General features: G+C 33.6%; 2 protein-coding genes across 3 annotated transcripts in view; one reads left to right on the top strand and one right to left on the bottom strand.

Annotated features, from left to right (window-relative positions):
* The window catches only part of LOC134706939 (deleted in malignant brain tumors 1 protein-like), an 80,191-nt gene extending 55,622 nt beyond the window's left edge, over positions 1–24,569 (bottom strand). The window contains exons 1-8 of one of the 2 annotated variants that reach the window (XM_063566319.1): positions 24,283–24,569; positions 19,923–20,082; positions 15,374–15,555; positions 14,069–14,228; positions 13,003–13,181; positions 12,607–12,769; positions 11,239–11,408; positions 10,606–10,762 (exon numbers count right to left, since the gene is read on the bottom strand). In XM_063566319.1, the coding sequence (XP_063422389.1) occupies positions 10,606–10,762; positions 11,239–11,408; positions 12,607–12,769; positions 13,003–13,181; positions 14,069–14,228; positions 15,374–15,555; positions 19,923–20,082; positions 24,283–24,358 (1,247 nt within the window). In that variant the 5' untranslated portion in view covers positions 24,359–24,569. Of the gene's footprint in view, positions 1–10,605; positions 10,763–11,238; positions 11,409–12,606; positions 12,770–13,002; positions 13,182–14,068; positions 14,229–15,373; positions 15,556–17,709; positions 17,762–19,922; positions 20,083–24,282 lie in introns of those variants that run through there. The other variant, XM_063566320.1, reaches the window with a different exon arrangement.
* On the top strand, positions 3–5,585 carry LOC134706940 (uncharacterized). The gene is made up of 4 exons (XM_063566322.1): positions 3–348; positions 3,675–3,890; positions 4,702–4,827; positions 5,309–5,585. Exons 1-4 carry the CDS (start codon positions 21–23, stop codon positions 5,494–5,496), a joined length of 858 nt encoding a protein of 285 aa, XP_063422392.1. The 5' UTR covers positions 3–20; the 3' UTR covers positions 5,497–5,585.

Raw genomic sequence — 24,569 nt, 5'->3', positions numbered from 1 at the left:
ATGGTTTTTTGAAAGTCATCATGACAGAAGATTCTAAAACTATTTCAATTAGAACCCTTTTGTTATTTCACAAAGATGAAAATTCTTTGCCTTTTCTTAAAGAAAAAACAAACATTGTGCTGGACAGCGAAAGCTTCACGGAGTTAAACAAATTTAAAAAATATGTAGTCAATTATTGTGGAATCAATGAATCGGCTTGTGAAAAAGGGATGGGGAGAAATGTTTATACAAAGTTAGGAAGGCAATACAAGGATGACAAAGGAAAAGTGGAAAACTTTTCCATCAATACACAACAACAATGGGACCACGAAAATACGTTCCTTCAATCTGAGAGATCAACTTTGATAGGTACAATCATGTAGTAACTTATCTTTTTCTGTTATAGTACATATAAAACTCTTTCCGTTATAGTACATATAAAACTCTTTCTGTTATAGTACATATAAAACTATTTCTGTTATAGTACATATAAAACCCTTTCTGTTATAGTACATATAAAACTCTTTCCGTTATAGTACATATAAAACTCTCTCTGTTATAGTACATATAAAACTCTTTCTGTTATAGTACATATAAAACTCTTTCTGTTATAGTACATATAAAACAAAGAGCAAACATATTTGATCCTATTTCTTACAAATAAGTATTCATGCGATCAACTTGAAAATATCGTTTGACTTTTTATAAAGTTGTATATACAAAACCTTAACCCACCCCCTTTTTTCCTAAACGTGTGCATCCAGTTTCTTATCAGGCGAAATAAAAAGTGTTACTTCGGTCAAATGTGTTTCCGGACAAGGATCTGATTTCATACGGAAGAAACAACGATCAACATTTTTTTTTATTGTCCAGTGCCAACTGAAAAATACATGTCCAATCAACCCAAAACTTTACAGTCACCAGGGTATACATGTATTGCGTCTTATTATCACAACGGTGTGCTGCTAACTCCCAAGAAATTTGGTAGAGAAAGGAAATTTCAATGCCGTAAAAATCGCTTGCTAAGTCCGTAAATTTCAGTAAAATCCTACAATAAAATGTTTGTTCTTAAACAAAATACAAATAATAAAAATAATCGATAAACGTGTTATAAAGTGACACCGGATCAATTAAATCAAAAGCATGCACTGTTTGTGAACTGTGATCGAAACGTCAATTTCCTACAAGGATCTACAATGACAAAAGAAATAAATACATTGTGTGTATTCCGTCGTTATACGTGTTGTCTCTTCAACGTCCCCACCTAAAAAGAAAGAAATATTCGAAGTTGTCGCTACTCGCGTCACGTGGTGTCTTCTCAATCTGGCGCAAGAGTTGCGCGCGGGACCTGAAATAAAATAAAAACTTTCCCAACTAAAAATAAAACTTTAGCCCGGGTAACACAATAATATGGACCCTTTACAGAAAGAAAGTTTAAAGCAATTGGTTTATATTGTTAAAAGGCGTGTTTAGCCATTCGTATGTACCATTTTCATGAGAGAGAAAAAAATGCCCCCCTCCCTTCTTTTCGCGAAGTTACCCTTTACTTACAACTCTTGAATCTTGCGCTTGCTATCCTGTCCACGTAGAAGAATGACAACTCTATTGTTATCCTTAATGTTGTTTTCTCGAAAAATATTGACAACATTCTTGTGTCCAGTGCCAACTGAAAAACACATGACCAATCGACCCAAAACTTTACAGTCACCAGGGTATACATGTATTGCGTCTTATTATCACAACGGTGTGCAGCTTACTCCCAAGAATTTTGGCAGAGAAAAGAAATTTCAATGTCGTAAAAATTGCTTGCAAAGTCCGTAAATCTCAGTAAAATCCTACATTAAAATGTCTGTTCCTAAATCAAAATACAAATCTATGTCTCTAGCTGCTGCTGAAAAATATACATTGTAAGAAAATAATCGATAAACGTGTTTTAAAGTTACACCAGATCAACTAAATCAAAAGCATGCACTGCTCGTGAACTGTGATCGAAACGTCAATTTCATACAATGACAAAAGAAATAAATACATTGTGTGCATTCCGTCGTTATACGTCAGTGTTGCCTCTTCAACGTTCCCACCTAAAAAGAAAGAAATTTTCGAAGTTGTCGCTATTGTAAACCCGCGTCACGTGGTTTCTTCTCAATCTGGCGCGAGAGTTGCGCGCGGGACCTGAAATAAAATAAAAACTTTCCCAACTAAATATAAAACTTTAGCCCATGCCAAGATAATTGCCTCCGTTGAAATTCTTCAAATATCCCATAGAGTAAATTATTTTGATGATTAATATTGACCATTTGGTATAAAACCGTGACACGTAAATAAAGGTCATAAATAAAGGAGTAGGTCCGGTAAGAACCTTTTTTGGCCTCAAAATATAGCAGTTTTACAAAATTGTTAAAATGTAAACTCTAGTTATTTATTGGATAGTAGAATGGATCTGCTACATAAATATGTATATAAACACAATGCACATATATTGAGTACTAGCACAATTAAGTCATACTAAATTACTGAAATCTTCATAATTCCAGCTTTTTAGTAAAATTTTAGACGGTTTCCGTGTAAAACGAAAGTGGCCGCATTCGTGTTCATCCAAAATATTGAAATGGATGTTGTATTTGATGATAATGCATAACATATGTAAAGATTGAGGATGAACACGGATGCGGCCACTTTCTTTTTTTGACAAAAACCATCTGAAAAGTGGCTTTTTTTCGCATATTTGTTAAATTTTTCATTTTTAAGCTTGAATCGGATCGTTTTTAATGACTAAATGAGTTTAAATCTTTCACAAAAAATAATTGAATCAAACGAAAAAGACACTTAAGTGTTTAAGAAGTGTTCAAAATCTTTTGTCAAATGAAACTGAAATTAGAGGCCAAAATCGGTCCTTACCGGACCTACTCCTTTGTTGAATAAAATGAAATCTTTAACTACTAATGAGTGCGGCTGCGGTAGGGGTCTACCGGAATTTTTGGCTTTGATTTCTTGGCATGGTGGTAAAGGTTTTTATTCGTGAAACGTGTTGCCATTTTTAATTTACAACCTTCCGTTAAAAAAGTTCGTGCTTCACTGTGAAATTGATAAAAACGGCAACGTTCAAGCTTTTTTCTAATGTTTCGTTCATCGTGAAATGGTAATTTTATTTCGCGTTTGTCCGCGCACAAAACGCCTCTTTACGACCCTTTTAGTTGGACTTGATTTGGATATTTCCAATAAGAGTTCAATCATGTAAGACCTAAAAGAAAACTCATGTGTTTCCGGTACCCCTATATATATATCTTCCTTAATTTTAAGTACTATTACCTATAGTCTAACTCTACCCTTAAAAGGGTTTTAGTTGTTATGTGGAGAAGCACTTGTAAAGTCAGATTTTTTCTCTCATATGAACCAGTCAAAATCGTTTGAAAAAAAAACTGTTTTTGCTTTCTGGCATTCTTCAATTTTGAAGAAATTAAATACCCCAACTTGACGTGTTTAAAATGTACGTACTATAAAATATCATAAAATATATTAGCAAACATGCACAAGTTGAAAGCAACTTATGAAGTACAACATTACTCAGAGGGTTTAATTTGTAAAGTTTTAACCAGGACGGCCTCCTTTAAAAGTTGTGTCAGATGTGTCTGTTTGTTACCTTAAATAGTCATGGACCTTTTTATTAAATAAATGGTGAATTCTTGTTTTTTCAGTGAGTGTTACGCCACAGATTGTGGTATTTAAGAAGAAAACGCCAATCATCCAAATTATTGTAAATAACGATGAAACGACTACTTCTGAACAAAGATGCCGAAAGCGAAAAACTGAGGTCCAAGACAACAAAAGTTTGCTGAAAAAAATCAAAATGGGAGAAACTATCACTGAACGGACGGATAAACAAACATCAGAGTTAGAAGATTTTAGACAATGTGAGTAAATCGACAAATACAACGGTTTAGTTAGGTTTAATTGACAATCAGACAACTGTCTTAAAAATGATTCAGGAAAGAGGGCAAAAGGACATCGTACAGTATTGTGATTATAAAAAAGATATGGTTATATTTCCAATTGACTTTTCACAAGAGACCAAATGACACAGAAATTAAGAACTATATGTCACTGTACGGCCTTCAATAATGAGCAAAGTCCATATACCGCATAGTCAGCTATTAAACACCCCGATATGACCAATGTAAAACAGGCGGATTTAGGAGGGGCAGGGGACCTCGGCTCTCCCCCCTTTTCTGGGGAAAAATTTGTCTGCTTGTATAGGAAATCACTGAAGCATGAACAGAGTGGCCCCTTCTTAGGCAGTCAACGGGATCCATCACTGAAAAACATTTCAAACGAGAAAACTAATGGCCTAATGAATTATGTACAAATAAATGAACGAGAAGCAAATATGTAACACATCAACAAACAACATGGCAGAATTACAAAAACGGGGCAGTATATTTTGTTACCTTCAGAAACGTGTGCACATTATTAACCTTTATTATCTATATAGATTGAAAAAAGTAAAATAACAATGACTTTAACGGAAATTCTTAATAAATACTCCATGATAATCAAAGGGGAAAAAATGAATTTAAAAAGCTCAAACACACCAAACCATAGAAAGTAACTGTCAGATTCTTGACCAACACTATTGTCCATGTTCCACAGGACATCTTAACTTTATGACACCATGTGGCATCGATTTGTTGATGAATCTGAAGTTTCTTTTCTGTGTTATCTTAGTGATCAAAGAATGCGGAAACAGTGTTGCAGTAAACGAAATAACAGTTGAATGTGGGATTTGCCAAAAGAAATACAAAGTAGAGGCTGACAGGAGTATTGCGTCCAAAGTTTCATATTTTAGACGAAGTAAGTACTAAAAAGGTTAACATTCAGTCAGTGACAGACTTGCAATCATTATGAATACAAAATTAACCAAAAAAAAAGAATTTCAGTATGTATTTAAAGCAATTACATATAACATCGATAGGTTTTGAATTCAGCCATACCCGGACAGTTAACGCATGAGCTAATCTTAAACATTCAATTTAATAGGTCTGAAACATGTATTGCTCTTGGAATATATAAGCACATCAATTATTTTCAGATCAGAGTTGTTTATGTTCAAAGTTTGAGTTTGAGCTTCCCCTTTGATGTCTCTACTCACTCAAAAGGTGGTAGAGGAAAACTAAAAGATAATTTAAATTTGAGTACATTTTAAAGCTATGCATATAGCATGTATAAAAAGTAAAACCGTTCGTATAGCATTTTACTGAACATTAGCAATCATTATACAAGCTGTGTTCATATAACATAAGAAAATATCTAAACTATCATATTTAATTTTCAGAACACTTTGATGCCTGTACCGGGAAAAGCAACTGTAAAAGTATTTGTGAGAAAGAAAACAATCAAATGAAAAGTGCCATTGCCTCATGGTTGACACGGCCAAGCAAACAAGATGAAACAACAGCAAATGCAATGTCCGATGACTCCGATATCGATACAGATTTGATTGTTACACCTTCTGACGGGTAAAATCTAAATTCACATTTATGACTTTATCAATTACATGACTTTGTAATTTTGTTGAATTATTCTATGATTAATAAATTATAATTAACACCCGTTTATTTATTTTATCACGTCTTTAGTACTTCATAATGGTTTGTCTTTAACAAATGAAAGGTTTAGGAGTGAAATGTACACATAACAAGAAATTCTGATTAACACGTGATAAACAAAGCAATGGAACAACGCTTCATTTCGAAGTCACCACGAGGCCTTCAACAATGAGCATATTCTCATACCTCATAGACAGTCCACGAAGATCCCTAGCACAGGTCTGTGTAGAACTCATTGATAAATGTCGATCAATACTGCATCCTTACACAATTTAACAAACATAAAAAATAACTGACAAAGTATTCTTACAAACACTGTCATCTGTACGGAATTTAAACTAAAGTATTATAGTTTTGATGAACCATATACATATAAGAGCTTGTTTAAACTGAGGTTAAGTGATGTTTTTCCTGTTTCAGGATTAACCTGATCACAGATGATATAAGTAGAGACCCTGACATAGACGTGTCCAATGCTTTGACATTTGTTGATGATGAAAATACAAACAGTACAATACAAGCATCTGACTGTGAACAAGTTCACGATTTAGAAAGCCTAGATTCTGATCTTAATTTATCTGATGACTGTGAAAGCTCCGACAATGACTCCGAAACACAGTTTTGTCCAATAAACATCACACAAGCAGACCCACTTTGTATTGAATTAAATGAACTTATAAGTAATGGAACTATTTCAAGAAATTCTATATTCTACAAGCACAACTATGATGTAGTACATAGGTTTTTTGAGCCAAGACATCCATATGATATAGACGTTTTAGAATTTCATAATTCAATAGAATATCTGGGTGGTCGCAAAACAGCAAATTTTTTACGCGGTCCTATGTATCATGGCCAGGGATCTGGAACTCCAAATGACATCACAAAACATCGAATGAATTTAGGAGGACCCCACCGATCAGCAAGACAGTCTGCGAAGGCTGGGTACACTACAAGCAGCGGTGTCATCGGTTCTCTTTTGCTTACATTTTCATTACTTCTCCAGAAAACTGACGGAATACAGCCATTCATCGAAAATAAAACTATTAAGGTATACCCTGTCTCTATGGCTATTGATGGCACGGCTCTTAAAGCTGCTTTTGAAGTTGATGAACGCACGAAGAAAGTTGTCGGCTGTGTGGATGATTATGATATTGCTTACGTCAAAAACAATCCAAATCCTAGTCCAGATGAGCTCAAATCTAAAATAGTTACTGAAGCAGTAGTGTTTTATTTGATATCTATTTGTAACAAATTAAGCATGCCAATTGCGGTGTATTACCTGTCAAAATCCGGTAAGACCGGTATCTTCATGAAGGAACTGTTTTTGAATAGTATTATGAAATGTCAAATTTGCTTTAACTGCCTCAAAGGTCTACAGACACAAGACGGTGTAATCAAAGAGTTTGGTTGTTGCATATCTGTTTGTCAGAGATGCATACAAAATGGTGCGGTATGTGAACAGTGTCATAAAGACGGTCAAATAAGCATTCAGCCCTCACTCAGGGCTTGCACAAAGTGTGTTGAAAGTGGAAAGTTATGCACGAAATGTTCTGTTTTCATTATAACAACTGATTGTGAATCCGGAAATAAAGCTGCACTCCAGTCGATACAACAGGAAATTAAAGAGGGAACAGCAAGTCCAAGTATTTCAGAACTGTCTGTTTTACCAGATTGTGTTCATGTTGGCAAATCTGTCAAGTGCAGTTTTGCAAACTGGTACCTACTACTCGGAAACGAGAGGGCGAATTTGTCTATTATACACACTCTTCGCAATGACTGTAATCCTGATGTAAAGAAAAAAATGCGCAAACTTCTTACTGTCGACTGCGTGAGAAATAAGGACCGCATGGATGTTGCTTCTGTTATTAAACTCAGTAGCAATGAGTTGCTAAATGTATTGAAAGAAGTTGGGATGGTGGTACATAACCTTATTCCTGATCGATTTCGCCCAACGGAGGACAATAAACCCGGTATGTATCCGCATCCGATTGCTGTCGACTGTGACGGGCTTGGTAATTTTGTTTTCCTGAACTACGATCCAATGACAAAAACAACAAAACTCGTCAAAGCTCGATTACATAATCCAGTGCAGGTTAAGATTATCAAAAATGATCTCAAAGATTGTAGGAGTGTCGTTTTGGAATCTGGTATTTGCTACGTCTGTCAACGTGATCTGAATGTCTTGGTGTTTGGAATTGGTAAAGATATCGGTATTCAACTTAAATCGCATCGATCAAAAGTTAGTTTAACAACTCTGGCTAGGGAATTTGGCTTAAATTTGGATGGTACCGCCAATACAATACGTGAGCGTATACAACAACACATCAACAACACCAAGCTAACTAGACCATCAAAAGATGTCCTAAATGGCAGTGATATAGTAAGGCCCTCTGTTCTAGCGACTGCAGGTGATGATTTGATGCTATGCAGCAGTGATGTCTTCAAGTCATTGTATGAAATGGCAATATCCAAAGATGGAGTTGGGTTAGTTTGTCAAACAACCAAAAAGCTTGACTATCCAGTTGGTGTCCACTCAGTTTTATGTATGTGCTACAGTCATGGCTTACTTTATATTTCCTGGAAAGGCAGATCAGCTGAGAGCGGAGGACTTATCTCGATTAATTTAGAGAGTTTGAGTATAATTCACATCTTTGAAAATCAATCCAACATTTGCTCAGAAATAAGTTCAGTGTCAATTTATAAAAATGGACTGGTATTTGGGGATATTGGAGAAAGAAAGCTGAAATGTTTCAGTCGTGATGGTGTTATGTCCGTAATAGCAGGCTCTGGATTAGATGGTTGTTCAACTGGATCTGCTGAACTCTCCTCATTTGGCCAAATCATGGGAATCGCAGTTGAATTCGGAACAAATATTTATGTTACAGACGCAAAATATGGCGAAATAAAATTAGTCACAACAGTTAGTGAAACCGAACGTTTCCTGTTTCATTTGCAAAAAATATATGCAGCATTCTCTATACACGAGAAAGGGGCAAGTGTTCATCATTACAACCCCAATGAATCGCTACAGATGGTACAGCAATCAGTTCAATACTTTTTACAACTCGTAGCAAATGTCAAGAGAATTGGAAATATTGAGAAACACACAAATGGTTCAGAGGGAACCATCTCAAAACAAACCATGGACTCGTTGGTAATGATGGAAGATCAACTCATTAGATTCTGTCAGGTATTATCCAGTAATCCTTTATACCTGGCAGACATGTCATCATGTTTAACCACTGTTGTAGAGAACTTGCACGCATTGAGCCACGTCAAACAGAGTTTGCCAACTAAACTTCAGTACAGTAGAGATTTCGGAATTATTTTTAGAGAAAGCGTCAAAAGAATTACACAATGGGCAGCTCATTATTATACAAACGAAACATCATATTACCCTGTTCCAGACACAATCATGCATCTTCAAAATATTCCGTCACTTGATCGACCAACAACTCAATTTGCGTCAAAAATTGAGCTAAGTCTCTTACACACATGGGCAAACACACATGGAAAATGTGTTAGACAAAGAACTGTTCGACTTGAAACCACCGCATACAAGTGTGGCACGCTTCCCTTAAATATGTATGAATCAAATAAAACAACTCCAGGCACTTCAATTACTTTCAAAGACGATGATGCGAATATTTCAGATCAATACTCCTCAGAAAGCGACGATGACAATGATAAAGATGATGAACAAAGTGGTATAGACATGCAAACACAGAATACGTTTTCTCGTAGTAAAACGTCTTCGTGTACTCAAATCAATTTCAAAGACGGTGATGCGAATATTTCAGATCAATACTCCTCAGAAAGCGACGATGACAATGATAAAGATGATGAACAAAGTGGTGTAGACTTTCAAACACAGAATACGTTTTATCACACATCCCGAGATCTGGAGACTATCACCAATCGGACAGTTTCTCGATCTGGGAGGACTTTACGGATTTCATCAAGACTGGCCGATTATTTATAACACTGTACATTTTGAAATTTCTAATTGACCAACAAATAATTCACAAAATTGTTAAAGTCACAGACGATCTTCATTTTTAATTTTTAAAACATGCTTGATCATGTTTCTACATAAAATTTATTGTAACTTTCTACCTTTCTTAGTTGTGTCCCCACAAGAACCTCCACATTAAGTCATACCTGCCAATCACTACTATAAAAATTGACCTGTTATTCATCTTTATTGATTATCCCAAGGTCGGTCGATCAGCTTCTTGTTGGTGATCAGTTGTGTAGTTGAATACAGCCCTGAGCATACTCATTTATCCTAACAAGTATTTTTTTAAAATTTTATAATGTAAAACAGTATTTCGACTACAAATCTCTCAAATGACATTTGTAGTTCTGTTTATGTCTGTAACTTGGTACATTGGTTTTTGGAAGGGTGACTCAATAGATTCAAATTTCTCTTCGTTACAAAACGATTACAGTGCTAGTCGTATAGGTTCTTGTATTGAATTGAACTGGAATTTGGCCAATTTTTTGACTGGCTACTGAAGATTTGTGAGAACAAAAATGTTTATATGCAGATTTACGTCACGGTCATACTGATGATACATGAAAGACTAGTCACTTTGAATCATACCCGAGACGTTTAAATCGTAAGCATTGAAACTGTAAATTTTAAAGTTTGAAAACAAATTTATCGAGATCGGGATTTTTAACAAAATATGTCCGGGATTTCGGGATTTTCTGAAATTAAAACCGGGAAATCGGGATGAGACCCCCTCTCGCCCCCCCTCAATGGTAAATGTAACATTTGACCACTGACAATGGTAAATGTAACATTTGACTGCTTACAATGGTAAATGTAACATTTGACTGCTTACAATGGTAAATGTCACATTTGACTGCTTACAATGGTAAATGTAACATTTGACTGCTTACAATGGTAAATGTAACATTTGACTGCGTACATAAATGTAACATTAGACTGATTCCAATGGTAAAGGTAACATTTGACTACTTATAATGGTAAATGTAACATTCGACTACTTACAATGGTAAATGTAACATTCGACATACAACAGCAGCAGCTGAGTTATCAAAATGATCATCACAGACTGTACCCCAGATACCATTATACTGTATCTCCACACGTCCTTCCTGGCTCGTTGGACCCCCAGCTAATCTGACACTTATAACGGGAGGAGTATCTGCAGAAAAAATATTGTTTCCTTGATTAAAAAGTTCATGCCTTTATATTATATTAAAACAGTTCAAATAGACACATATGCACAAATATAATCCATTTTCCTACGAAAAGATGAAAAGAAATCATAATTATTAAGACATAAACCTGAAGCTCAAAGGAGATATTGTAGATTTTTTTTTACTAAAATCAAAAACATTTGATATTAATGTAATTCATTTTCTTGAAATTTCATTAAAATTAATACTTGCATTGTACACTTAACAGTAATAATTTGTTTTACAAATACAAAATATTCATTCATTTTGTGGACTTAAATTTAAAATGGAGAGTAAAAAATGGATCACTATAATACATATGCATTTCATATTATATAAATCCTTCTATTATTAATCTTTTTACTGGAACATAAAAGAGATAAATTTTGTGAAACAAAATCTATAAAATAAAAAGTTATTCCAATAAACAAGATAAACTTACTAGAATTACACATAACTGCCACATCTTCATCATGTCCACAATTATTTACACCCCATGGTTTATGTATACAGCTTAGTAGACTTGACTCATTACCCTGACATTCCATGTCATCTAACCAAATAGGACCTTTCCTGCCACCAAAAGTTCTTCCTTTAATAACAGAACCTCCTCTGAAAATTTATAATATAAATATGTATTTTGCCTAAAAAAATAGATATCTACCTGGTTTAAGAATCAGGTGGAATAAATAATTATAATGCTTCTATGGCACCAAATACAAAATCTGGCATTAAAATTCTATTAATTTACATCTAGTGATGTTCTAGCGATTCCTGATTACTGTTATGTAAAGCAGAAATCCTCACTATAAAACCAGAACATTATAGTACAAACATGGATACACTATGTCATATTTCATACTAGCTTTATCTGTAGTTGTGATTCGCTGAAGTATAAATTGAATCTAATGTTACAACATAACCAAAGTTTCCTGCTGATGAAAGTACTGACCTCAATATCGGATAACTGAGGGGCCTGATGGGTTATTTTCGTTCTTCTTGATAGGCGCATTTTCGTGATCTGTGATCATGAAAATTTATTTTCTGTGAATCATGATTGACAAAAAACTCAACTCGTGATTGTGCTGAGAGCCCATCATCAAGGCCCCTCATAACTCTAAGGCAACAATGTTCAGTATGAACATAAAAAGGAGCTGTCCTGCAATACCTTATTAAATAAGATTAGCACTAAACTTGTTTTATGTATTTCTTCAGTCAATTTATAGATGGACATTGTGTGACAGCTTAGTACTGCCAAAGTAAAACAACCTTGTAAAAACTCTTAAAACATCCTTGTTATGATTGGTTTCAAAACAGTTGTTAAGCCTTTTCAACTGATTTTTATAGTTCTATCTCATATTGTACTGTAAATACACCACTGTCCTAGGTTAGGGGAGGGTTGGGATCCCTCTTACATGTTTAACCCCGCCACATTCTGTATGTATGTGCCTGTCCAAAGTCAGGAGCCTGTAATTCAGTGGTTGTCGTTTGTTTATGTGTTACATATTTGTTTTTTGTTCATTTTTTGTATATGAATTAGGCCGTTAGTTTTCTCATTTGAATAGTTTTACATTGTCATTTCGGGGCCTTTTATAGCTGACTACGCATATGGCCTTTGCTCATTGTTGAACGCTGTACAGTGACCTATTGTTAATTTCTATGTCATTTGGTCTCGTGTGGAGAGTTGTCCCATTAGCAATCATACCACATCTTCTTTTTTATATTGTCATAGGATAATATTTTTCATCCAAATGGGATCCTCAAAGTATAATTACAATACTATCTGGACTGCACATCTGTAATGAAGTACCTGTTAAATCCAAGCATTTTACAGACAACTCTGGCCTCTCTAGCATCAAATGAATCATCACATATTGTTCCCCATCTGTTGTATACGTATATCTCTACCCTGCCTTCATATTTATTTCTACCACCAGCTAGCCTAACCAGCACATTTGTTGGCTGTGCAGTAGCTTAAAGTATAAAATATTTCATAGTTTATAGTAAAAGTAATTTGTACTTTTATCATTTTATAATCAACTGAATTTAAAATATCATTAACTATGAAAAAAGATTAAATAAATAAATAGTTTTCTCAACATAACATTCCATAATAAACAAACAATGTAGCACTTGTGTAAAGTCATTTTGAATAATGGTTCTGCTCAAATGAATACACTCAGGAAAAACTAGATTATAAACCTACCTCCTTGTAAACAAAATACCCCTGCATCTTCCCCATGGTCACAGTTGTTTGTTCCCCAAGGTTTGTGACTACATGCTCCAAGTCCAGGTTCATTTCCTGTACACTTGACATCATCTAACCATATACGAAGATTAGAGGCATTCCCAAAAAAGGAACTGCTGATTGGAACGGCTACAGTACTGGAAATATAAAAATAATCATAAAATATCTCTTTAGTTATTGCAACCAAATAAAAATTGTTCTACAATACTGACCTGTGCACTAAATGTTTCAATAACAAGGAATTAAATATTCTATTCATATTAGAGTTCTCTCTAAGAATTTTTTTATGTGAGTCTAGCAGCTTTTCATTTTTGGCCATTACAAGTCAAGCACTGAGAATGAGTTATTGCTATATAGCTTATATTTTCAGTCTCAAGGACAAAGTAGAGCAAAGAAATAACATCCAAATAAAGTTTATTATATAAACTTTTGCTATAAAATGATGTGGATGTGCTCAAATTTACAACATTTTTCAATCTTGCTGTGTATTTAGACTCACCAGTTTTGAAACAGATGAGTCCAGATAGATTTCCATGAGTTGAGAACTCAGGAATACATCTTTACCTATCTATCATAATCATAAAGATAATAGCCCAAAAAAGGGAAAAAACTTCATTAAGCAATTCATTGAAGATTTCTATCATATGACTTTATTGTAGATCTTGTATTGCTGATCATTATTGTAGTGAGCACTTTCTGCACCTACATTGACCTATTTATTATAGTTTTTGATTCAACGAATTAGGTTAAAAAGGTTGAAACTGGTAAACAAGCAAAAAAGACATATACTGTTCATATATATGTTTTTAACTTCTATAAGCACATGAAGGACGCAAATGACATTAGAAATACAAACATATATAAAGTTTCCATAGGGATTTCTTTTTTACAGTTACAGTCTTAGGAAAACTAATGTTGAAAACGTGAAAAAATTATTGAAATTTTTCATCATAGGCAATTAATCCTAGGAGAAGTAAATTGAAGATTCTGTGACATAGACAAAAACCAAATTATTAATACTTGCTTTAATTTATAACCAACGGCAGCACAAACAAGTTTAGCAGCATTGTTGTCAAACTCATCATCACATATAGTACCCCAGGTATTGTTGTAAAAAACCTCAACACGACCTTCACTTCCTTTTGTACCATCACGTAATCTTAGTTGTAAATTTGCATCAAGAGCTGAAAAGAAAAAAAGGTGAATAAAAAAAAGCCATTAGAGTTAGGGCAATACTTCTTATTCTAATATGATTGCTTCTTTAGCTTTGTGAACAAACCCATACTTTAAATCCAATAAAATTTGTAAGAACATGTGTATATTGACTTCTTCAGTGTAATGAATTTTATCAAATTATCAATTTATCATGCACTTATATCCTTAACTTTAAAACACTTTCAAACTCTAAAATGGTGCACATGATGTTACTTATTCATTTATTATGACTGTAATGTGTTGCATTCCAAAATTGAACATATTTGAACTAGATACCACAACTGTTCATGCTCAGGCTATTCAAACTCCTCCCTCTGGCCGTTTACTTCTTTACAAACAAAAAACGGAGGTTCATGGAAGGGCCTACACAAACACTTTTACACTTATAGTTAACAGACATAGAAATTACCTTAATTGTCATATTCAGAATCAAAATAATTGATGCAAGCTATACTTTATTGTAGTTTTAACATGGGTAGGCATCATATTCGTGTTACTATCGCACAGGTAAAAACAAATTGATGAATATAATGCCTACTCATGCATGTGCCATGTTAAAACTACAATAAAGTATAGCTTGCATCAATTATTTCTTAAAAGACAAAAGATCATGGGTCAATTAGTCTTTCCTTGGAGTAACCTGATACTTTGTTTGTAAAAGAATAACAATGTTAGAAATGTGTTAAATAAACTCTTTTCATTAATATCATACATGTACATGTACCTTTGTTTAAAGAATAATGCTAGTGTTGCCAATAAACTATCAAGAATAAATGCCAGAATATAATGTCTTTAGTTTTTTATTTGGTTTACTAATTACTTCCATCACAATCTACACCTTGACACAGTAATGTCTGTACGTCCACAATATACACCTTGACACAGTAGTGCCTATACGTCCACAATCCAAAGGCGGATCCAGGGTGCCCTGGGGGGCCTGGGCCTCCCCCTTTCGTGGGAAAAATTTGGTTGATTATATAGGGAATCATTGAAGCATGACTGGATCGGGCCCCCTCTTAGGTCAGTCAGCAGGCCCCCCCCCTCAGGAAAAGTTCTGGATCCGCCACTGCAATCTAAACCCATGCAACACAATCTACAATTGACAATTTGTTACCTGCATCACAATCTACACCAACATCTTCAGTATGTTTACAGTTTTCTCGACCAAAATCTTTGTGTTGACAATTTAGCAAACTGTTTTCATTCCCTGCACATGTTACATCATCAAGCCAGATAGGATAAGATGTTGGAGCTGCACCAAAATAACCATTTGTTCTTGATAATGATATTTTACTCCTGTAAAAAAATCATATCAAAATTAGAAAATCATAAATATCAAAAAATTCAAAGACAGTCTAGTCCATTTATTCAATTATTTCTTTAAATAAGATCTTAATTGCATTTCAATAAAAAGTTGAAAACAGCACACTTCTGTTATTTCACATTATAACATTTGAATATGACATGCTTCTTTTGCTTTGTAAACAAACCCATGCTCTAAATCAAATCAAATTTGTTGGCACATGCGTATATTGACTTCTTCAGAATAATGATTTTTTTATAAATTATCATGCACTTAATTTATATCCTTACTTTTAAAACACTTTCAAACTCTTTAATGGTTTACATAATGTTACTAAGTCATTTATTATGACTGTAATGAGTTGCAAACCGAAATTGACATATTTGACCTAGATACGACAACTGTTCATGCTGGCCATTCAAACTTCACCCTCTGATAAATCACAGCGCCAGCCATTTGCTTCTTTACAACAAAAAAGGAAGGTTCATGGAAGAGCATACACAACTGCTTTTACACTTACACTTATTGGACATGGAAATGACCTTATTGTCCTATTCAGAATCAAAATAATCATGATAATTGATGCAAGCTATACTTTATTGTAATTTTAACATGGGTAGGCATTATATTCTTGTTATTTTAGCCCTCACTATCGCTCAGGCAAAAATAATCATGAATATAATGCCTACCCATGTTAAAACTACAACAGGGGTTGAAATTGGCACTGGTCTGGTGGTCAGAGACCAGTAGAATTTGCATCGGACCAGTAGACTTTGTCAGCTGGTGGTCCGGTGAACCAGTAGATTTGTCTATAAAACTCACTGATTGCATCGTTTACATTAGTGTTTGTCAAATGAATGTCGTTTTTGCAGGACCAGTAGATTTATTCAGTCCACTGGTCCGGCTGGCCTGTGAACATATATTTGTTCCTCATAATACTTGTTCCCCCTGGAACAAAACTATGGATAATAAAAGTTCTTGGGAACAAACATTACATAATATTAGTTCCACCTTCATAAGGTATTTTCCTGGAACTAAAATATCATATGGTGTCAAAATATTTGTTCCTTTAAAGAAAGAGTGTCATTTGATTTTTTTACACCTGATTAAATCTTAATTAATGTTCACCTCACATGATATTTACCTGTGCATGTAGTACATACAAAGATGGAGTCTGAGGAATACAACAAAACGTTTACATATTTAAACGATGGCTCTCATGCTAAGCAAGGTTAGGATATATATTTTTAATATTTTATCACTGCATGTCCCACTGTGACTTAACTAAATGGTCCTTTAGTCTGTACCAATGACAGAAAGATATGCTCAAACTTTAGTCAAGCATGAAGTAAGCCACAAATTTCAGGTGAAAATGTCTACTTTATTATTGGAAATTTAATTCTATACATTTGTAGCTAGAAATGATTTATGATATTGTAGTATATATTCCTAAAACTTTGATCACACAATAAATATATCAAGAACTTTCATTATCTAATAACCATGATAACTATCCCTGGAACATTTATAATATAGCCAATATTCCAAATATGCCAGGAACTTTTAAAATATATCAAATATTCCTAGAACTTTTATAATATAACAAATATTCCCAGAACTTTTATAATATAACAAATGTTCCTGGAACTTTCATTATAATATCATGAGTATATAAAACATTGTCCATAATATTTATTCTAAGAACTTTTAGCATATGACAAAAGTTCCATTGGGAACTTTCCTTATGTAATATTTTATCCTTTGTGAAGGAAATTTTCTTATAGCATTGGATAAAATATTATACAAGTAAAGTTCCCAATGGAACTTTTTTTATATGCTAAAAGTTCTTTGGAACAAATATTATGGGGGAACTTATATTCTGTCACAGGCCCACGGCTGGCCAGTACACAAAAAAGCTTAAATTCGACCCCTTCTACAATAAAGTATAGCTTCAATGCATCAATTATTTCTTAAATATAACAACTACATAGGACTGTTGGATTATAGTTCTGAATAAATATGACATCTTGAAAGGCTATTTGTCTGACCTCATGTAAATATTGCAAAATGAGTGTAACTGTAGTGACTATGATGCCACTCATATTTTATTTTCTAGGCAGACTGAATCAAAATGATTATATATATACCTTATTTTGCTCTGCATAAAAAAAATGTAAAGGAGGGTACCCTGTTAATGTTCAGGGGCGTAGCTAGAAAGAAACAATGTGCAAGCAAGTACCGCCGAGCGGAGCGAGGCGAAAAATTTTTGGGACCCTTTTACGCAGAAAAATGTTTTTTTTTCGGTTTTCGGTTATAGGACAGTTGAAAGAGGAGCTACATGTAGATAGGACTTATTAACAATTTATGAATGTAAAACTATTAATAAAGCTTCTGAATAGAGTAAATCGGCATGGTTAATTGAAAACATAAACTACACATTTTTCTGATACAGAATTTACTCAAAATTGTCCAAAATCTGCTTTTCGGGTCTAGGCAGAAACGAACTTCTCTATTACTTTGTCAATATTTACACTGAAACGCCGATGGATATGCAGTAATGCTAGCGATGATAACCAGTAGTTGTGCATTGTTGGTCGTACATTTGATTTCAACAGACTAGTACACCGATAGATCTCCACGGTAGCACTTGCGAGATGTTATAAACCATGCAACGTACGTATTCGCCATCGAGCGACCTCCCAATTGAATTCGTCAAAACTACATACCAGGTCAGTTTCGTATGTCTCAGACAATGTTGAGATTTGTTAGTCTGTTATATTTCCTACAACAAGAAGAAGCAGATACGGCACAAAGAAGCGATTTTCTGTCGTGACGTGACTACACTCTCCAGTTCCATTATCATATGGTCTATAAACGCAAATTATAACGAGACTTTCCAATACTGTTTTGGCGTGTTTGCAGGGTGATTGGCTCTGGTAGTCTGTAGAACACATCGCCGTGTCATATTTTCAACGATATCGAAGGGTTCTGATAAATCTAATGCCGATTGGTACATCTCATTCCAAACAGATAAACCGTACCCTGTAAAATGTGCTCCGAAATTACATGTCTTAGACTGATATAACAAATTCAAATCTTGAAATGAGATACAAGTAATACTGTCCGATTTTGTCATGATCTCCAATAGAACTTCTATTTTGAAACCAAATGCCGTTATTTAATGACATTTCATCAATTAAAAAAGTGACAACATATGTGTTTCCTTTAAACATTTAATTTATAAATGTTTATTTTGCAATTTTATTTTGCATGCCAAATCGATGTGCACGCAACTGCGTGTTGGCGTATAGGGAGCTACGCGCCTGATGTTACTGTTATCTGTCGGGTATTTTCATGACTTTCTTCAAGGAAGAGGAGAGGAATCACAAGAAAAGGGAGAGAAACGAACTTAGTGTGTAGTTTTTCAAATACGGTATCGACTAGTGGAAATCGGTCATTTAGAGATTTTCAATAACCCGTATCTTATCCAACAATAAAAAATTTAATATTATAAAAAGTAAAAACACAAAAATACCGAACTCCGAGGAAAATTCAAAAAGGAAAATCCAAAATCAAAAGGCAAAATCAAAATTCCAAACACATCAAACGAATGGATAACAACTGTCATATTCCTGACTTGGTACAGGCATTTTCTAATGTAGAAAATGGTGGATTGAACCTGGTTTTATAGCTAGTTAAACCTCTCACCTGTATGACAGTCGCATCAAATTCCATTACATTGCCAGTCAACGATGTATGAACAAAACAAACATACTCAAAGAGTAAAAATGTCAAAAATAGGGGTACAGCAGTCAATATTGTGTTATCATCATAATAAATGATCATTCTAAGAAAAAAAGTTGTACTGTGAAAGGTTAAACAGTTATCAAAGGTACCAGGCGTATAATATAAAATACACCAGACCATGCGCGCTTTCGTCTACATAAAAACAGACAACGGCACAATTTGGCATTATCTGATCTTATCTATACCAAATGACATTAGACATTAGAAAAAGGAAAATGAATTAGAAGAAAAAAACAGTAAAAATTTTAAAAAATCAGTATGACTCAGTCATGAAACTGTCACGGTTATATTCAGATGGTGTCACTTCAAATATAAGCCGATCGTGACACATGTATGTCTCAGATACTATATAGACTTGATAAATTGATATGCAACATTTTTTATTGTTATTGTTTTTAAAATCTTGTCAAATCCTACACCTGAGAATATTACCTGTACAAGAATTAAGTAAGACTTCAATGTACAATATAATATAGACACATAGCATAGATAGTGGTAAATAGGGAAAATAGGTGATGCAGTCTTGCAAAGCAGTATTCAAATATATTCTTACGACTGATAAAATCCTAGTTGTTTACATGCTACTATAGACGCATTGTTGTCAAAGTGGTCATCACAGATAGATCCCCAAGTGTTGTTATGATATATCTCTAATCTACCTTGAGTTGGTCGTTTACCATTTACCAGTCGTAGGCTATTTGGTTGAGTTTGTCCTGTAAATCAAGAATATATTTTTTCATGCAAATTTAGGTTAAATACCAGTCAATCATATTCAATCATATGATACTGTTTTAAAAATGCAATTGTAATCTCAAAATTTATATAATGATACCATAACTTTTAAAGAAGAGAATGTAGTTTATAGAAACTGAGACTACTATACTATAATAATGTAATAATAATGAAAGAAATCAATAAAACATTTAGTGCTTCCGATAGTGTATACTCATTTGCACAAACCCTCTATACTTGTCTTGAATACGAACCGAACACTGTCTGTTTGCCATTATGACAAAAATGGTGTACCTTTGTATAATAAACAAAGCGATTCTAGATTAACGATTTCAAAATATCGTAAAATATTAATTTTAATGTGTTAAATATAAAAACATCGTATTGAAAATAAATTTTATGATACGTACAAATACATTATGTAACATACCTATTATATTCTAATTTGGAGTAAAGAACGTAAACTTTAAGATGACAAATAAGAAAATTAAAACATTTTTTATAAAGGAAGAAGAAGAAGAAGAAGAAGAAGAAGAAGAAGAAGAAGAAGAAGAAGAAGAAGAAGAAGAAGAAGAAGAAGAAGAAGAAGAAGAAGAAGAAAAAGCATAAATAAGGTGGGAGTATATGATATTACTATCTAATAAATTAAACAGGGTGTCCTTGTTAAGTCAACAAGTCAACAAGACGAAACACACACTGACCTTTGGGTGCGATGTTGACACAAATATTTGTAAGATATCGACTGATTTTTATAATCTTTGTAACAATCCTGACTTGTACTCATTGATAAAGAAGATAATTTGGACATACTTGTCATCATTGTATAATATTGTTATTCGTACATTATATATGCATTTGATTATGATTATGCACAACTCAAGTAGAGTCAATGTTCGTATCATTTGGGGTCTTGACTTTATCATTTTGTGACTTGTGCTGCTAATTTACCATATCTCATTTCCACTGAGATTATTCGAGTTTGATGTTTTTGCCCCTTTTTTTTACAAGTGTTTTATGATCTTTTATGCCTGGACTAAAGTTATTTTAGTTAAATTGCTGTAGAATGTCAGTAAGTAATAAAGATTCATTTTCTTATATATAAATGGATTATTTTTTTGTACATTGTACTTTGAATAAACAAGAAAACAATTGTCACAGGGTAGTCAACAAACATGTATTAGGTAATTAGGTATCGTTGAAACTGGATGATTGAAATATTATATAGCAGTTGAATTGGCTAATATGTTTGCATGATGTAAAACAACTCGTAGGCTAGAAATGGGGACCAAAAGTGACCATTTATGTTGATAATCTATCGTGTTTTTAGATACTAGCTACTTCGGCCTTAGATTCGTTCTCAACGAGACAGGACTGATCAAACTATCATTAACAATTAACAATGCCAAAAGTAAAAAACGTTTAGCTGAGTATACGTCAATGAGACAACAACTAACAATCTTGAAAACCAAAACGGATATTTAGATCTCATTATCGAGAATCTTCAACTGAAGATTATCGTCTTTAGAATATTTCTATCTGTAAGTCTTGAACCTTTGTCTTAAGTTTTTTGTAAGTTATTTTTGTGTCGATTTGATTAGTTAAACCCTTTCCAACAGCTGTGAAACCAGTCCACTGTCCTATAGGTAAGGGGGGATTTTTGGCTATAAATGCATCCTTGTTTCAAAGTTTTGTATCATGTAAGATACCTATTTCCAAGATCAACTGTCACTGTTGATTTCTTTTGTGATAAAAAAAAATCATATAAAGATGCAGAACGTCTGAGAAAAGTATCAATTGTGTGCATAGAGAGTACTAGAATTAATTATGTTAATCGTGTTTTTAACGACTTGGATTAATTGATTTGTTACATGTATCTACTTTTGATAACCGACTAATCGGTACTATCAACATGTACTGATCACTGATAACCACAAGTTTTAACCATGTCGCTAAATACAAGATACAGCAAGGATCAGCAAGTCTATATTTCTGATAGTATGTAACAACACGGAAAACACATGTATATGCGAGTTATCATAAAGATAAAGGTACTTAATTGTACCATGGAAGTAATATTGAAAATAAAAATTTAGATATATATATATATAACTTCCATGAGTGTACCTACTTTTTATACAGTGTTTCATCCTCTTTTTTTATATTATAAAGTGTGTTTCGTTTATCTGTTTTATACGATGTGTTTCATATGTTTTACTTGTACCTGTTTTTTTTTTCAAACGATGTGTTTCATGGTTTAACTTGTATCTGTTTTACACGATGTGTTTCATTGTTTTTCTTGTGTCTGTTTCATACGATGTGTTTCATTGCTTTACGTGTATCTGTTTTTATACGATGTGTTTCATTGCTTTACGTGTATCTGTTTTTATACGATGTGTTTCATTGATTTACTTGTATCTGTTTTATACGATGTGTTTCATTGATGTACTTGTATCTGTTTTATACGATGTGTTTCATTGATGTACTTGTATCTGTTTTGTACGATGTGTTTCATTGATGTACTTGTATCTGTTTTATACGATGTGTTTCATTGATGTACTTGTATCTGTTTTATACGATGTGTTTCATTGATTTACTTGTATCTGTTTTATACGATGTGTTTCATTGATGTACTTGTATCTGTTTTATACGATGTGTTTCGTATTTTTACTTGTATCTGTTTTATACGATGTGTTTCATTGCTTTACGTGTATCTGTTTTATACGAGGTGTTTCGTTGCATTACTTGTATCTGTTTTATACGATGTGTTTCATTGATGTACTTGCATCTGTTTTATAAGATGTGTTTCGTTGCTTTGCTTGTATCTGAATTATACTATATGTTGTCTTTGTTTTACTTGCATCTGTTTTTTACGATGCGTTTCATAGCTTTGTACCTGTGTCTTTATGCCGCGTGTTTCATGTCTTTACTTTTACATGTACTTTTTTTTTTTTTTATTTAATTCGTTTCTAATTGTTTTAACATATACAAAAACATCGTATTAAAGAAAACTGTTGATACGATGTGGGGTTTTTTACACGACGTGTTTCGTCTTTTACTTATACAGAGTTTTTATATGCTCCATTTTTGGCCTTTTACGTTGTTTCCCTTGTATCTGCACCTGTCATCAAACGTTCGTCTATTTACCCGTTTTGTCCCACTGAGCTGTATTTTAGTGAAAAATTGGAAAGGATTTGGTGCTCAATATTAACACATTTAGGCCCTTTTGCAAGGTGTGATGCATTGCCCATTATCAAACCATTTTTTCGAACTTAAAATGGGAGATTTGAAAGCTTAAAAAGTATTCCAACCCCGGCTGATGCTCGTGTTCATGTTCTGTAAAGGTAGCCTGTCCAGTGGTTGTGTTTCGTTAGATGTTATATATATTTGTCATTCTGGTTTTTTTTTGGGTTGATGACAGCTCGACATTTTGTGAATAGGGACTTGTCTATGTTCGAAATTTACATATCGAAACTGGGATTTTTTGGTACCGTTGGATTGTTGTCTTATGTAAGAGAACCATTCTCTAATAAAAAATATTATCTGGGCATGCATGCCGTTTTGAAATAAAAATATATCTGTTCTACAAGAGCAACTGGTAGTTTCGGTAGTTTCAAGTCATAAAACATATGGTGAGACTTGACCGTTAAACTATCCGATTATGTGGGAAATACCAGTAGAATGGAATTGTTATTGGACCCGAATTGTTATTGGACCCTTGTCAGTAGACATATACGCTCTACTTAAGCAGTGTCAACTTCTTTCAAATCAATCACGATCAATCATGTGATGATATCGAAATTCAGAAAGGTGTTTATAGAATTTGTTTGACATTTAGTTTATATAATTAACAAACTTCAGAATGCAAACCATGAGCCGAAGAAAAAAAGTTAAAATAATAGCACAATAATAACGAAACAAAAAATTATCAACTTTAACAGAGCAACGCAAGACTTAGCAACACAAATCGCGCTAACTATTTAGTTGGACGCAAGTGCTCCGAAGAGGTATTTTTTTGCGTCGTAAGGCGTAACATGTACAACTCCTCTGATGTAAAGGACGACAAAATAAGATAGGTATGGTGTAATAAGAATCTTAACAAAAATAAGAGAAACCAAAAATACCTACAGATGTCGTTATAGTCGGATTTCAATGGAGAAAGCTTAGACGCTATAAGTACTCACCCCTTGTTAAGTATATAAGCATGAACAGTATCAATATATGTGATAAGTTTATGATGTTCCATTTGGTCAAAATCATTGTTACACACCGAATATATTCTACTAATGTCCTAAATTGTACTATTCACAAATTTAAAAGTCGATTCCCAATTTGAATTCTAGTTCTTGCAGATCTGTTTTCTTCCTGAGTTTACCGAAATAAAAATGACATTATAAGTAAAAGTGGTTATGAAATAGTCGGTAAATAAGCACAGGCGTATGACTGGGTAGAATTCGCACCAGGTACTTTA

This window comes from Mytilus trossulus, chromosome 2 (genome assembly GCF_036588685.1).
Source record: "Mytilus trossulus isolate FHL-02 chromosome 2, PNRI_Mtr1.1.1.hap1, whole genome shotgun sequence".
In the NCBI taxonomy this organism is placed as follows: Eukaryota; Metazoa; Mollusca; class Bivalvia; order Mytilida; family Mytilidae; genus Mytilus; species Mytilus trossulus.
Note: the sequence above shows the minus strand (reverse complement) of the source record. Positions and strands in the feature narration are given on the sequence as shown.